The 15752-nt window shown below is 35.0% G+C and overlaps 2 protein-coding genes across 2 annotated transcripts; both read right to left on the bottom strand.

Moving 5' to 3' along the window:
- Nucleotides 1-202: 202 nt before the first annotated feature.
- Nucleotides 203-4635, bottom strand: LOC131651604 (protein NRT1/ PTR FAMILY 2.13-like). The gene is made up of 4 exons (XM_058921263.1): nt 4281-4635; nt 3801-4018; nt 1799-2373; nt 203-1188 (listed from the first exon to the last, which is right to left on the bottom strand). Exons 1-4 carry the CDS (start codon nt 4414-4416, stop codon nt 291-293), a joined length of 1827 nt encoding a protein of 608 aa, XP_058777246.1. The 5' UTR covers nt 4417-4635; the 3' UTR covers nt 203-290.
- Nucleotides 4636-12508: 7873 nt separating this feature from the next.
- Nucleotides 12509-15381, bottom strand: LOC131649491 (uncharacterized). Its single transcript, XM_058919252.1, has 4 exons — nt 13727-15381; nt 13224-13579; nt 12718-12779; nt 12509-12571 (listed from the first exon to the last, which is right to left on the bottom strand). Exons 1-4 carry the CDS (start codon nt 15379-15381, stop codon nt 12509-12511), a joined length of 2136 nt encoding a protein of 711 aa, XP_058775235.1.
- Nucleotides 15382-15752: the final 371 nt, after the last annotated feature.

Genomic DNA, 15752 nt, shown 5'->3' with positions numbered 1-15752 from the left:
TTTTGTTTGATTTATTATGATGTTGGTTGTAGTGGTTTCTTTTTATTGATCTTTTGTATCCTCTAGATATCTCTTATCTTTTTTGGCTTATTTATACTTTAGTGATTTCCACCTATTCTACTAATATAATATTTTGTTATTAAAAAAAATGTTGAAAAGGAAAACGTGTGATTCTATTAATTTGGTCAAGACTAGAAGAAAATGATCGATAATATAACACTATATTACAAATCTAAAATTACAACAAAAAGATAGGAATATATTTTTTCTACATAATTTATTTATAAACTTCATACATCTTTTGTAAAGTAATCTAGTTCTCCTTTTGCACCTAACTCCACATCTTGAGTTGGTTTCTCTAGAATATCAACACTTCCTTTATAATGATACCTTTGAGAAACATAAAGAAAATAAACCAAGTTGAAAACTCCAACTCCAGCTAAAAGGTAGTAAAAGTAATCTAGTCTTCCAACATTGATATCATTTGTCAACCAATCTGGATGGCTATGTGTTCCAGTGACATTATGAACTGTTATCACCAAAATGCTACTAACATAGTTAGCCAAAGCAAATGAGCAAGAGAACAAAGCATTAGCAATGCTTCTCATATGGTCAGGAAATTGTCTATTGAAGAATTCAATTAGTCCAATTATGTTGAATGCTTCACAAAATCCCATCAAGATTAGTTGTGGGAATAGCCACATTACTGACATTGGTGCAATTCCTAGTGGATTTGGATTCGAATTCGCAACATCTCTTCTTACTTTTTCAACCAAGCCAGCTACAATCATTGCTATGATTGAAAACACCATGCCAATTCCAATTCTTTGGAGGAGAGTTATACCACCTTCATGTTTTGTGATTTTTCTTAGGGCCGGCACGCAAACTTGGTCGTAGAACGGGACCCATAATCCTATTACGATGAACGATACGACCTGGAGTGAACCGGCCGGGATCTGGAAATTCGGGCCGAGGTGTCTGTCCATTTTCATGGCTTGTGAAACAATAAATGTTGCTACTTGGGCCATCGCGGTGAATCCGAGGATACCCGCGGCCCAAATTGGAAAAATTCTTGCTAAACATTTTACCTCTTCTACTTGTTGAATGCTCACAAGATTCCAGTTATTTACTATGCTTCCATCTTGGTTTAAATCACCCTCCATTATTAGAGCTCCTTTATCCAAAACCCTATAATTCAAAGACCAAAATAAAATAAGACAAACATAAATACTAACTAGGAATGTTATAAACACACTTTTTTTTTTTTTAAGACTATGGCTAACATTCATAAAATATACGTGGATCTTACCACTTTATATAGAATATATGACTTATTCCTAAAATAACGGATTCACGTGTATTTCATCTAATAAAAAAGAAAGTTTAGTAGTACTCCTCGTACTAACTAATATTAGAGATCTAAAATCATATCGCAGATGTTTCGATCCCATAAGTACAACTAAGATAATAAAAAAAATTCAAAAAAATTTAGTGTGTGAATCAAGGTTTTAAATAAAAGCCGTAGTCGCGTAAACACTTTCGCAATTTTAATCGGCATATATGTTACGAAACTTATTATAGTCGTTGCAGTGTATATTAAACAGAATTTATTCTTTAATACCGTTTTGAAGTAAAGATACCCTTAGCAAATAAAGATATCGGTACATCATCTTTTGATACCGTTTTGCCGTGGCCGTTTCCGTGCTAACTAAACTTGGTTTGAAGTGCCCCACTAAATTTATTATAAAAAAACATATTTCAGGTATAACTAACAAATATGTGAAGGTAGGTGTGATACCTGAATTGGTTAGTTGAAGGTAGCTTTGACAAAATAGCACTCCCAACCAATGGAGGATCATAAAAAATCCCATCTACCACCTTCTCACTAGGAAACTCAACCTTCCTTTTTCTAAAAGAAGCAACAAAAACTTGTGCAATGCTAGAAAAAATGCTTCCTTCAGGCTTCACATGAACATAAATCTTTGATCCAACAAAGAACAAGATGATGGAACAAAACATGCACAAAGTTGGTATAGCAAAACCAAATACCCAACTAACAGAGTCTTGGATATAAACAATCACAGTTTGAGTGATCAATAACACCACAGTGAATGAAGTATAGTACCAGTTGAAAAAACTATTGATTCCTTTTTTTCCTTCTTCTGTTGTAGGGTCAAATTGGTCAACACCAAAAGGTATGCTACATGGTCTTATACCTGAAGAACCTATGCTTAGAAATATAAGTCCCATGAATAGAAAACCAACATGAGAATTTGTTGCTTTAACACATTGATTCAATGCTTGTTGTTGTGGTGAACATGATGGAGGGTGTAGCTGAGGTAACCATGCTGTTAATGTCACTGCTGTCATACCCTATTACAACAAAAAAAAATATTATTATTCATCTGCAAATTCTACATCAACCGAGAAAAGTCGATATTATTATGTTGAACAAATTATTATACATCTGCAAATTCTACATCAACAGACAAAAGTCGATATAATTATGTTGAACAAATTATTATACATCTGTAAATTCCACATCAACAGACAAAAGTCGATATTATTATATTGAATAATATAATCAAGAATTAAACCCTAATACTTACGATTATATTTAGTGCTTATTATTATTTTTTCTCATATATATATATATATATATATATATATATATATATATATATATATATATATATATATATATATATATATATATATATATATATATATATATATATATATATATTCTACCGTTTTTAATTAATTTTATCAAAATAATATTACAAGAGTTTAATAGATAACAGTGTAAAACTATTTTACACCGATTTTCTCATATTACAAACCGACTTTAGAAAAAACCAAAAAGTATAAAGTGAAAAGTAACCATGAAAATGGAAAGACAGAAAAGTACTACAGTGTAAAATACAAAAGAAGATGATGTCACATTAGAAAATGAATCTATGAAAAGATTTATGTCAAACAAATAAAGGTAGAATTGTGAATTCCACTATGTGAATATTTTTATTATCCTCGTATTTTAGAGAATATTGTTACTTTTACTACTTTTTTACTATATTAAATCATAAATTATTACCTTCATGTGGTCCAATATAATTTCAGTACTGTTTTCAAGTCTATTATTATCACTGCATTATTGGTAGACCACGAAGATATGAAAGTAACTTATTGCCAATTTGCATTTATATCATCTCGTCTTTTTCTTATCTAAAAACTTGCAATATTTAATGCGTATTGATATTTTAACATTTTATCTTGCATGTGAAGTATATATATAGTCAAATCTAAAATAAATAAATTTTTAAATGTTAATTTCAAATATTTTTTATATCATACCGTCAAAATTTGCTGACTGTCAACAACTGCAAATTGAAAATTTTATAAAATTAAAATGGTAGTAACTAGAGTAAAATATGATATTAAAAAATATATTAATATAAGATAATATATTATAATAATTTATTATTATTTTCCTTTATCCGTATATAAGGTGGCTTCTTCAACACTAAGAAATGGCCTGCAAACTATATCTATCTATATATAGATATATCTTCTCCAGGTCTCAAGAGTCAATTAAAATTTTCTAAGTAAATGAAAAAAGAGTCAATTAATTAAAATTATTACTTACAATAATAAATTCCAGTATTTTTAAAGATATTGAAGCGTTAACAAACACTTTAATTATATATAATTATATATAATTTATATTTATATTAAGAGTTAATAAAATATAAAAATATGGATTAGGATGATGTTAATTTCTGGATAAAATAAATTCTTACCAGTAATGAGAAGAAGGAACCAAAAGCTATAGCTTTGAAGCGACCTGTGTATGTATCAGAAATGAAGGCTCCAAGTAAAGGGGCAAAGTTGGTAATCCCACCCCACATATTAAGAATGTTTGAAGCATAAACTTGGTCCAAATGAAACTCTCTTGTCAAATACACCATAAAATTAGCAAATAATCCAAATGCTGCTAATCTCTCAAATGTTTCATTTCCTGTATCATTCACAAAAATTATTTTCAAATCAGTATGGAAGGTTGGAAATACTTCATGCAAGATCACACGGCGGTTAGATGCATTAATTGATCTCGGCCATTGATTTAAGATCGATGGATTCACATTATATCTAGATAATGTTCACCATTGAACTTAGATTCAATGGTCGAAATCAACTATTTCACTATATAGTTACACCGTATAAACAAAAAATATTTTCAAATAAATAGATAAACAGATAGATAGATAGAAATATCAGACCTAAAATAAAAGGCATGGCCTTCCATCCTCCGGGCTTCTTGTTACAAACTTTTTCAATGTTTTGTTCCTTTTCTTTTGTTGAAGAAGATAAACCATTAGACTCATAATGGTTTGTTTTGTTATCCTCTTCACTCATTTTCTCACAGCTATAGTTTACCTCTATTCTTTCCTATCCTATCAACTATGACTCTCTCTATATAGCTTCAAATTTTTTGTGTAGTCTCTTCTCAAGGTCTAAAAAAGAAGCTTATATGTTAAGTGTTTGGGTTTTGGTGGTTTAAGCTAAAGAACCAAAGGCACCAATTTATAATACAAGGTACAATGATTGAATGGTTGAGGTTTGATGATAGTGGTGGTACTATAAGATAGCTAAGTATTACTAATAAGTTTTTATTGGTTTGTTGAATAGCCGAATAGATACAAAAATATTTACAGAGATTATTTGAACGTGTTCTATGTCTAGATTACCGACTCATGCACGAGAGACATAACAAGGATTGCGTGATCTGTTTGCTATGGTTAGTGGAAACGTGGGGACCATGCATGCACTTGTGTATAATAATTCAAATTTTAATTCATGTCATGTAGTTTGTGCATGATAAATCTAATGGCATTAGGTATCTTTTTTAGCATCCCACTTGTATAGGATGTGTATGATTTATGCGTGTAGATGTTAGCCTGTATTTGAGTTCGTATAAAGTAAAATAATGTATACACAATTTTGGGGTTACTTTTCTTTGTTTGGGGGCAATATGTTTCTTCATATATTACCTAGGTCGATATTGTGATAGCACCCTTTGAACAAGCATATAATTAGTGAGACTCTTATACCGATCCAGAACAGTTGACTTTCAAGCACTTGTCTCTACTTTATAGTATGAAGAATTTGTTGCATTTGTTCTTTAATGTTGGCTGATCGGTAAAATAGCAAGTGTACTATTTTGTCTCGTGTAATAATAGGGAAAATTCCACGAATATCGATCTCAGGAACTGCGTAGGAATAATGAGTTCAATTCAAAGTTCAATTAAACAAAAACTTTAATTGAGTTTTGTTTGGTGATGATCACTTAGCGAAAAGTAGAATAAGCAGTAAATGAAATTGACTCTTTAACAAATATGAGTAACATGCTAGGGGTAGTGGATGATTTACTATGGAACAACTCTAGAATTTCTATTGCAACAATTTATTTTCAATAATCAATTACCGGTTCTTAAGTTTTTTACGATGAAATCAAGCAATTAAGTTATCAAGAATATCCGGTTGCTATAAGGTATTCCTAGTCCTAGGTTATATCTATTATAGCATATTCTCCTAAAAGCATTATCAATGGTGGTCTAACCTAAATGATAATCATACATCAATTCAAATTTGTCCGAAAGGAAAAGCATTAAAAACATCAACAAAATAAATTAACAACGAGAAAACATGATTGTTATTGCAATTACAAACTCAGAGTCATTACAAAGTAAAATCAGGGCCACCCCTTAGCATTGGGGGGTTTAGCTACTCATAGTATTCAAAGAAAACAAAATATGGAATAAAGACATTACAAGAAATTGGAGGAGATTGAATCTTTAATTGCTTCCGTTTATGAAGATCTTTTTCTCTCTCAAACCCTTGCTTTCTCCAATTTTCAATCGTATTCTCTTCTCTGGTATGTCCAAAAGTCCCCTTCTCCTTACACAAACTTCGTTTAAGTAGCTTCAGTATCAGTCTCAGTGTCAGCAAAAAGTCCAAAGTACCCTTAATACAAGACAGAGTAAAACAGATCAAAAAGTGAAGTTTATGTCCGCATCCATCTACACGGGCCGTGTTGATTCACACGAGTGCCCGTGTCGATCTTCTGACTCACGTGGCTTTGTGTTTTGCATCAGGCCCATCAACACGGGTGCCCGTGTGTTGAAGCGGTAAAGCGGCAAGCAACAAAAGTTTTGGAAGTATTTATCTGGGAATTTATCGTGTCCACAGAGATTAGTGCTACTGAACTGCCGTTCGACGGATTCTTAGTTCTTGAGTTTGGGTTCAATGGGTTTTAAGTAAGAACAGAAAAATATAACATATGAACATAAAAGAATTCATTCTTGATAGAGAATAGCTTATCTGGTTTGAATCTAAACTACTCCTCACAAACTTAGATTTATCACTCCGCCATACTCAATCTACAATACTCATCAGAATCACCACATATCCCTCACATCAATGTCCATTTCTGCAACACCGACGGGAATTCAACTATATTGCTCTTTCAACGATGTCTCAACCGATCGAACAACACAGAGACATTAAACTCAGATATTATGTGGATGTTAACCCCAATCCTATGTCTAGAATCAAAAGCTAACAGAGATCCCCCTAATCAAGATTTGTGATGTCTATTTCTACAACAACACAAATCCAAAACATTTAAGCAAAAAGATTAAGGAAACACCGATTAAGATTTGTAAAGCAAACTTTATACAACTAGTAAAAAAAGCAACAAACATCCATGGGTTTAGAGTAATTTACATACAAACTCACCAAAAGAGAAATACAAAGAGAAGAGAAGAAGAGGAACCAAACATTTCTTGGGTTGTCAACACCAATCGATGAGAAATTCGACCTCCGATCATCCGATTGCAAGCTCCAATGGTGTTTCCAAGCTAAATCTACCCAAAAATGACCTAGGATGAGTTGGGGTTCAAAAATACCCAAAACATAACCTAAAAAAATTTGATTTCCGCCAATTTATGCAATTTTAAGTTCTGTCCAGCGCGCATCGCGCCCAACCTGTTGAATTGAAAAAACAGCTTTTAGTAAAAATGGCGTAACTTGAGAATCGTAACTCCGATTTGCGCCCGGTTCGAAGCGTTGGAAAGCTTATTCTATTTCCTATCTAACAATGAATAAATGGCCGTCCAATTGATGATTTTTATCATCCTCATTTTGAGCCTTAACCACCGAATGAATTGATTCCGTCGCTCAAAATCGTGCGTTTGAAGCCGTGTCTTCGACACTTTATGGCTCATGCTCCAAAGACGCAAGAATACCTACAAAAAGAGTAGAAAACTATAAAAAAGTATAAAAGTGTATGAAAATATATCTATTCACAAAGTATATGTATTTATGCACAAAACAAGGTATTATTCAAACGGTATTAACAAAAAGTATCGATAATTGCAACAAAACATATATACAAAATAACTACATTTTGGCACTTAACAACTCTCCCCAACTCGAATTTGTTTGTCCTCAAACAAGGCCAAACACTCAAAGAATCAAAAGTAAAAATCCAAAGAATCAAGAATCAACAAGAGTTGAAAAACGAAACAATTGTACGGTTCAAACAAAAACGTACGAACAAAGTAAATACTTACCACAATCCTACAACGACAACATGAAAACGAAACGAATCCTAAGTACAAAAATCATATAATACATTCTAAAACAAAACAAGCTCAATCACGAATCACGCCTAGCAAAAAACTCATCGGTAGATGAAAAACACCGAAAGGTGAGGACTTTGACACACACCCAACAATCTTGAAAACAATAGACAAAATTATGTGTTCATCCAAAAATAGTATTAAAAATGCAACGGCACGAATCACAAGGGCTTTAAAGGTTGTAATGCGGCTCGGTTAACAAACATGTGATAAGTCCTAAAGCTAATCGAAACAAAAACTTGCCTAAATCTAAGGGAGTAATTACTTCCACAAAGTTTCAAACAATATAATTTCAATCCAACTCTCTTCTTCATCACATGTTTCACACCAAACACAAAACTTATTAGCACACTCTTATTCATATTCTTTTTGTTATTTTCTTTTTCAAACTTTTTCTCTTTTCTTTCTTTCTTTTTCTTTTCTTTCTTTTTCACATTTTTTCTTTTCTTTTCACAACCTCATAATCAATCAACCAAAAAGTAAGTAAACATTCTCTCCCCAACTTGAACTCAACCATATTATCAAAGTGTGAATACTCCCTACTTTCTAAGGCAAGGTAAAAATTCAAACCAAAAATCATGGTTGAGAGTTCAAGAAAACAAAGAATCAACATCCATACAAAAATGAGAACCAAACACTCATAAACAAGCATTTAGCAAAAACAACATGGACATTGACAAAAAGGCTCAAAAGGGATACTAATGATCACACACTCACAAGGTGAATTGAATATTTGGCTATGGTAGTTGTGCTCAAAATCAAACAAGTGCCTTGATCACTTTCGTGCATTCACAAAAATAATACAAACGAAAGATTAAACATAATAATATCCAGTTAAAACAAGAATTGTCGGTCTCTCGCATATATATACAATGGAAAGCCACCTCACATTTATGGTAAAAAGGGGAAACTAATTGTGATTCAAGTCATGAGCAAGTTATGCAAAAAGAATGAGTAATATGAAATTTGTACAAATGAAAAGTCTCATAAACATGTTATGCTATAGAAAGCGATAAACGAGTACCTTGCTACGTACAAATTTGAACAATCATTACCGCACAATTGGCATGTTGAATCAATCAAAATTGGAGAATTATTAAATGCTACTTCAAGCGATCGGGAAAAAATTTGAATCTAAACACAAACAAAAGAATTAAAAATAAAACTATAAAATACTATACTATAAATCCTTGGTGTAAGTGAGAAAAAGGCTAGGCAAGTGAACCATTAAAAAGAATTCACTGGCCAAAAGTTACAGGGTGTGCGACCCGCCCTCAAGACCGCGCGACGCACCCTAAGTTCTGCCAAACCAAGCTCTTCAGCTCCCAGGCCGCGCGATGCGCCCTCTTTGCGCGCGACGCACGCTACACCAGAAAAGCAAAAACTAGTCCAGAAGACTGCGCAACTGGTGTAGCCTCCACTTAACACCTACACATCTCATTTTACACAACTAATAGAAATTACAAAAGTCAAAACCGTTGGGGTGTCTCCCAATAAGCGCTTGTTTTACGTCGTAAGTTCGACGCCTTTATTGTTTCGCGAATGGTAAGTAACTTCCCCGCGGTACGCCAATGCTTTCGCCTCAAACACAACCTAAAGAAAGCGACCTGCCCAAACACTTAACAAACGAATCAAAAGCAAAAGCATACACAAGTATGTGTAAAAACACAAATATACATAAAACGCAATATTTACAAAATCCTTAATTGGATAAACAAATTGAAAAGTGAAGATTTAGAATTTACGAGCTATCCGAGTTCAATTTGTTTAGCCAACTTCACCTTGTTAAATAGCAAAAGTGAAGAGGAACAAAATCAAACACACAAACATGTATAAGTATGAAAATATAAACATGTATCAATATACAAAAATATACAAGTATGAGAATATGCACAAAATATACGATATTCACAAAACTCAAAAGCAAAGAAACTATCGCAATGCGAATTCAATAGAAACACCAATCCCCGGCAACGGCGCCATTTTGTTGAGGCAGTAAAGCGACAAGCAACAAAAATTTTGGAAGTATTTATCTGGGAATTTATCGTGTCCACAGAGATTAGTGCTACTGAACTGCCGTTCGACGGATTCTTAGTTCTTGAGTTTGGGTTCAATGGGTTTTAAGTAAGAACAGAAAAATATAACATATGAACATAAAAGAATTCATTCTTGATAGAGAATAGCTTATCTGGTTTGAATCTAAACTACTCCTCACAAACTTAGATTTATCACTCCGCCGTACTCAATCTACAATACTCATCAGAATCACCACATATCCCTCACATCAATGTCAATTTCTACAACACCGACGAGAATTCAACTATATTGCTCTTTCGACGATGTCTCAACCGATCGAACAACACAAAGACATTAAACTCAGATATTATGTGGATGTTAACCCCAATCCTATGTCTAGAATCAAAAGCTAACAGAGATCCCCGTAATCAAGATTTGTGATGTCTATTTCTACAACAACACAAATCCAAAACATTTAAGCAAAAAGATTAAGGAAACACCGATTAAGATTTGTAAAGCAAACTTTATACAACTAGTAAAAAAAGCAACAAACATCCATGGGTTTAGAGTAATTTACATACAAACTCACCAAAAGAGAAATACAAAGAGAAGAGAAGAAGAGGAACCAAACATTTCTTGGTTTGTCAACACCAATCGATGAGAAATTCGACCTCCGATCATCCGATTGCAAGCTCCAATGGTGTTTCCAAGCTAAATCTACCCAAAAATGACCTAGGATGAGTTGGGGTTCAAAAATACCCAAAAAATAACCTAAAAAATCTGATTTCCGCCTATTTATGCAATTTTGAGTTCTGTCCAGCGCGCGTCGTGCGCAGGAGCGCGCATCGCGCCCAACCTGCTGAATTGAAAAAACAATTTTTAGTAAAAATGGCGTAACTTGAGAATCGTAACTCCGATTTGCGCCCGGTTCGAAGCGTTGGAATGCTTATTCAATTTCCTATCTAACAATGAATAAATGGCAGTCCTATTGATGATTTTTATCATCCTCATTTTGAGCCTTAACCACCGAATGAATTGATTTCGTCGCTCTAAATCGCGCGTTTGGAGCCGTGTCTTCGACACTTTATTGCTCATGCTCCAAATACGCAAGAATACCTACAAAAAGAGTAGAAAACTATCAAAAAGTATAAAAGTGTATGAAAATATATCTATTCACAAAGTATATGTATTTATGCATAAAACGGGGTATTATTCAAACGGTATTAACAAAAAGTATCGATAAGTGCAACAAAACATATATACAAAATAACTACATTTTGGAACTTAACACCGTGTTGATCCACTGACTTCAGCATTTTTCATGCATTCCTGAAGCTTTTGAACACGGGCCGTGTTGATTCACACGGGGGCCCGTGTTGACTTCCAGATTCTTCAAAAACTTTCATCTCTCAACCTTCTAGAGTCCCCAAAGTCTGACCATTATTTCCTATGATCACACGCATCAACCTGAAACACTGACACTACCAAACGAAGGCATAAAGAGGATCTTTTAACATAAACTCTAAACAAAATGCAATGCAATACCATAAATTAATAAACATGATAAACTTAACTTAAAAGCAATAACAATAACCAAATGTGTTACCGAAATGATGAATTTTTGCCGGATGAAAGACAGAAACTTAATAGAAATGGTGACCGATCACAACCTCAAACTTATCTCATTGCTTGTCCTCAAGTAATGTATTGAGACTAAACAGAGGTTACGAACGAATTTCTCTTTCCCACAACACAACCTATGTCTTCTGCAACTTGCCTTCTTCCTTCCCGATCAAGCTTCTGGCTTCCCGAATCGAACTATCTACCACACTTTCACATCAGAGGACTTCTTAACTTTCAAACTTTCTCACACACTCACCAGATCTCTCGGGGTTAAAGTGTTTGCACTCACAGTACCAAAGTATGCAATATCAACTCTTAATTTTGAATGTATTCTATCTTCACTACACAAACAGATTCCACACACTTTATGAGGTCTTTTGGGTTGTAACGGGGATTAGGTACGGTAGGATAGACAAATAAATGGATAACAAAGGGGTTTGGATTCGGCATTCATGTTGTTTTTCTCACTTTTGTGCCTAACTCATAGCTTGGATTTTTATTCAACTTTGACTCTTCTTCACTCAATTTTTCAATGAGCATGTTAGGGTCTTTAGTCACGGAAAGTGCTTTTCTCTTTTGTTTTTTTAGGACATTTGCATGCCTCTCATTTTATTACTTTCTTATCTTTTTGATTTCTTTTTATGCACTTACCCTTTCTCTACGGGTTACCACCCCAAACTTAGCTTTTTGCACACTTTATAATTTACAACAATCATGCCGAGCAAGGGTAGGAAATGTATGGTTAAGGGTTAACCAGGGGTTTATTTCAAACAAAAAGGCTAAGGCTCAATGGGGGTTCACAAAGGGTAAACATAAAGTAAAGGATGGCTAGAAAGGCTAAGGGTTAAAACAAACAACGTGCCTCAGTGTGTGTCTTCATGTTGTGCTGTGTCAGAAGAGCATATGCAAAATCAGAGTGATAAAGTCATACCTGAATGAAATCTCATGATGATATTTTGGTGTTTGGCCTTTGTACTCTCACCATGTTGGTTAAGCTTATAAGCTCTGAAGCCTCATCGTGTCATGTGGTTTCTTTTCCGAATCGCGTATACCATACAACCATTCCGGTCTGGTGTCTCCAAATTGCGTCCAACCTTTACTTTTCTCTTTTCTCGGACATATCAACTTCTGGGGTGCCTCGGGAGATCAAGTACGGGGAGGATCTTTCATCCACTAGCTATTAATCCCAAATTCATCCAGCAACTATCAATCAATTTGTAACACAATGGCTAAAACAAAAACAAAACCATAACCAAAAACAAGAAATGCATAAAATGAAATAAAAGCAATGAAAGAAAACCGAAAGAAAACCCCCCACTCCTGAACTAAACATTGGCCTCAATATTTTTGAACAAGAGTGAAAAGGGTGACTTACAGAGGGTGATGCCCTACCAATTTCCGCTTCATAGCTTTCATTAGTAATGCCCCATTTATTGCCTGAAAACAAAACAAAACGAAAAAATACGTTAATAAAAATGTGGGTTGCCTCCCACGTAGCGCTTCGTTTAACATTGCCTAGCTCGACGGTCCATCCCCCTTATGGAGGGTACTTCCTCTTCCACACCTTGTCTCCTTTCCTTTCAGCAACCAAGAATTCATCAAGCTTAAAATTTTGGGAAACTTTATGCTTTATGTCACTTCCAATCTTGTCACCCTTTCTAGCCTTCACCCTGGGCGTGAACTTAGGAATAAAAGCTTCAAAGGATACCTTATTTGAAACTGTGGCTGAAACTTTTTTTAGACTTCGTGTTGAACTTTTCATCCCTTCTCCAAGTTTGATCATGCCAACTGTAGGTTGATGTCCCTATCCTTCACTCTGTTTCTTGATGTCAGACATTTTTAGGGTTACCTTCTCATCAAAATATTTCAGGGTCAGAGCACCTATTTCAATGTCAATGTTGCATCCACTAGTAAGCATGAATGTTCGACCCAAAATGATAGGCGTTTCTTCATCTTCCGGAATATCCATGATCTCAAAATCCACTGGAAAAATGAATCTGTCAATTTCCACCAACACGTCTTTAGCCATCCCGTACGCTTGTTTGATGGTGTGATTCGCAAATTTCGGCTTTTTTCCTTTTTCTCTTACTGTTCCAATACCCAGCTTTTTGAAAATGGATAAAGGCATCAAACTCACACTAGCACCTGAATCGATCAAAACCTTGGGAAAATTTATGTCGTTGATGGTGCATGGTATTGCAACCGCTCCAGGATCTTTCTTCTTAATTGGGATTCTCCTTTCCGGTGAGATTCTCCCGCACTTTTCAGTTACTCCCTTTTGTTCATCTCCTGTTGGCTTCTTCTTTGTAATTACTTCTTTGATAAATTTTATGTACAACGGCATTTGCTCAAGTGCTTCAAAGAAGGGAAAATTTATCTCTAACTTCTTGAACAATGTAGTGAACTTCTCAAACTCTTTCTCTTTGGAATCCTGCTTTGCCACTCTAGTAGGGAATGGCAACTTGATCATCGGTTTAGCCTCTTTTTTAATTTTTTCTCCATTTGGCTCTACCGGTGTCACGACTTCTTTGGTTGTTTTCTCAGTTTCCCTCACTTCCAAGTCCACCTCTATGACCATATTGTCACCCGTTTCATCATCTTTTTCAGATTCCGGTATGTTCTTGCTTCGTGTTATGACAGCATTCACATTCTCTTGATTTTTCGGGTTTATCACAGTTGAGCTCAGAAGAGTACTTTGTGCCTGTAGAGATAGATATTGTGCTATCTGACCCACTTGAACCGCTAAATTTCTGATTGACGCAGTTGTGTTCTTGTGGTTTTTCCTTGTCTCTTCTTGGAATTGAGAGTTATAAGTAGCCATCTTTTCTATATCCACTTCCCATTCTGCCTTCTGCGGAGCTTGTTGTTGTTGATCTTTCCACGAGAAGTTGGGATGATAATTCCACCCCGGATTGTGGGTGTTAGAATAAGGATTATTCTGCTTCAAGAACTTGATCTCCTCAATCTGTTGTGGAGTTGCAAGACAATGAACAGTTTTGTGTGGTCCATTACAAATCTCACAAATAGCACTTGGTGTTTGTTGGACTTGAGCCACTTTTTGAGTACCGATGTTCAGTGCCTTCAACCTCTTTTCCACCTCTATAACAACTGGCTCTTCAATTTTTACCTGCTTGTTAGCTTCCAGCTTTAGATCAATCACTCCTTCAGGCTTGCTTGTGACACTGTCATATAGCTCCAGATGCTCATTTGCTGCAATTACTTCAATGATCTTCTTCATACCAGTGGCTGTTGCAAAGTTGAATGAGCCACCGGCAGCTGAATCTAGAATTTTCCTTGTCTTGAGTCTGAGACCATTAACGAACATCTGCATCTGCTCAGTATCATCCATATTGTGAGTAGGACAAGCCACTAGGAGTCTTTTGAATCTTTTATAAGTATCCCCTAGCGACTCACCCTCTTTCTGCTTGAAATTAAGAATTTCATGTCTTTTTCTCAATGACACTGATGCAGGAAAGTATTCATTCAGAAAAGCCTTCTCCATCTTTTCCCAAGTAATAATACTCCCTGCAGGTAAGGAATAGAACCATTCTTCAGCCTCATCAGTTAAGGTGAAAGGGAACATACGTAACCTCTTTGCTTCCTCACTATGCCCATATATCTTCAGAGTGGTACTCATAGTCAGAAACCTTTGAAGATGTTTATTTGCATCTTCGTTCACCCTTCCCAAAAAAGACCATCTTTCCAGTTGATTGATAGTGCTGGGATGCAGCTGAAAATGTGCCGCATTCAACGGTTGGTTCACAATTGTCATTCTACCAGCCGGTGCATTATTTCCACCGTAGTCACCAAGAAGCCTTTCGACTGGTGGGGGTGGATCAGCTATCATTGTTTGAGGAATTGTCTTGGTGTCTGAATCGGAATGCTCTAAATGAACCGAAACCTCTTCCTCTTTTTCTGGTATTGTTGGATTTCCTTCGGATGTTGTCAATCTTTCTTGCTTAGCTCTTTTGAGTCTTGCTCGTAAAGTCCTTTCTGGTTCTGTGTCAAAAGGTAAATAAGCTAAGGGCTTTCCTCGCATAGAAGGATTAGAAACAGATTAGCGAAAACAAAAATTGAACAATACAGAAAAAAATATTTTAGTTGCAGAGCAACAAAATTCTAACTAAACTCAACTTAAACTCAATATTATGGCAGTCCCCGGCAACGGCGCCAAAAACTTGATTGGTAAAATAGCAAGTGTACTATTTTTCCTCTTGTATTAATAGGGAAAATTCCCCGAATATCGATCTCAGGGACTGCGTAGGAATAATGAGTTCAATTCAAGGTTCAATTAAACAAAAACTTCAATTGGGTTTTGTTTGGTGATTATCACTTAGCGAAAAGTAGAATAAGCAGTAAATGAAATTGACTCTTTAACAAATATGAGTAACATGCTAGGGATAGTGGATG

Source organism: Vicia villosa, linkage group LG2 (assembly GCF_029867415.1).
Source record: "Vicia villosa cultivar HV-30 ecotype Madison, WI linkage group LG2, Vvil1.0, whole genome shotgun sequence".
Classification (NCBI taxonomy): Eukaryota; Viridiplantae; Streptophyta; class Magnoliopsida; order Fabales; family Fabaceae; genus Vicia; species Vicia villosa.
Note: the sequence above shows the minus strand (reverse complement) of the source record. Positions and strands in the feature narration are given on the sequence as shown.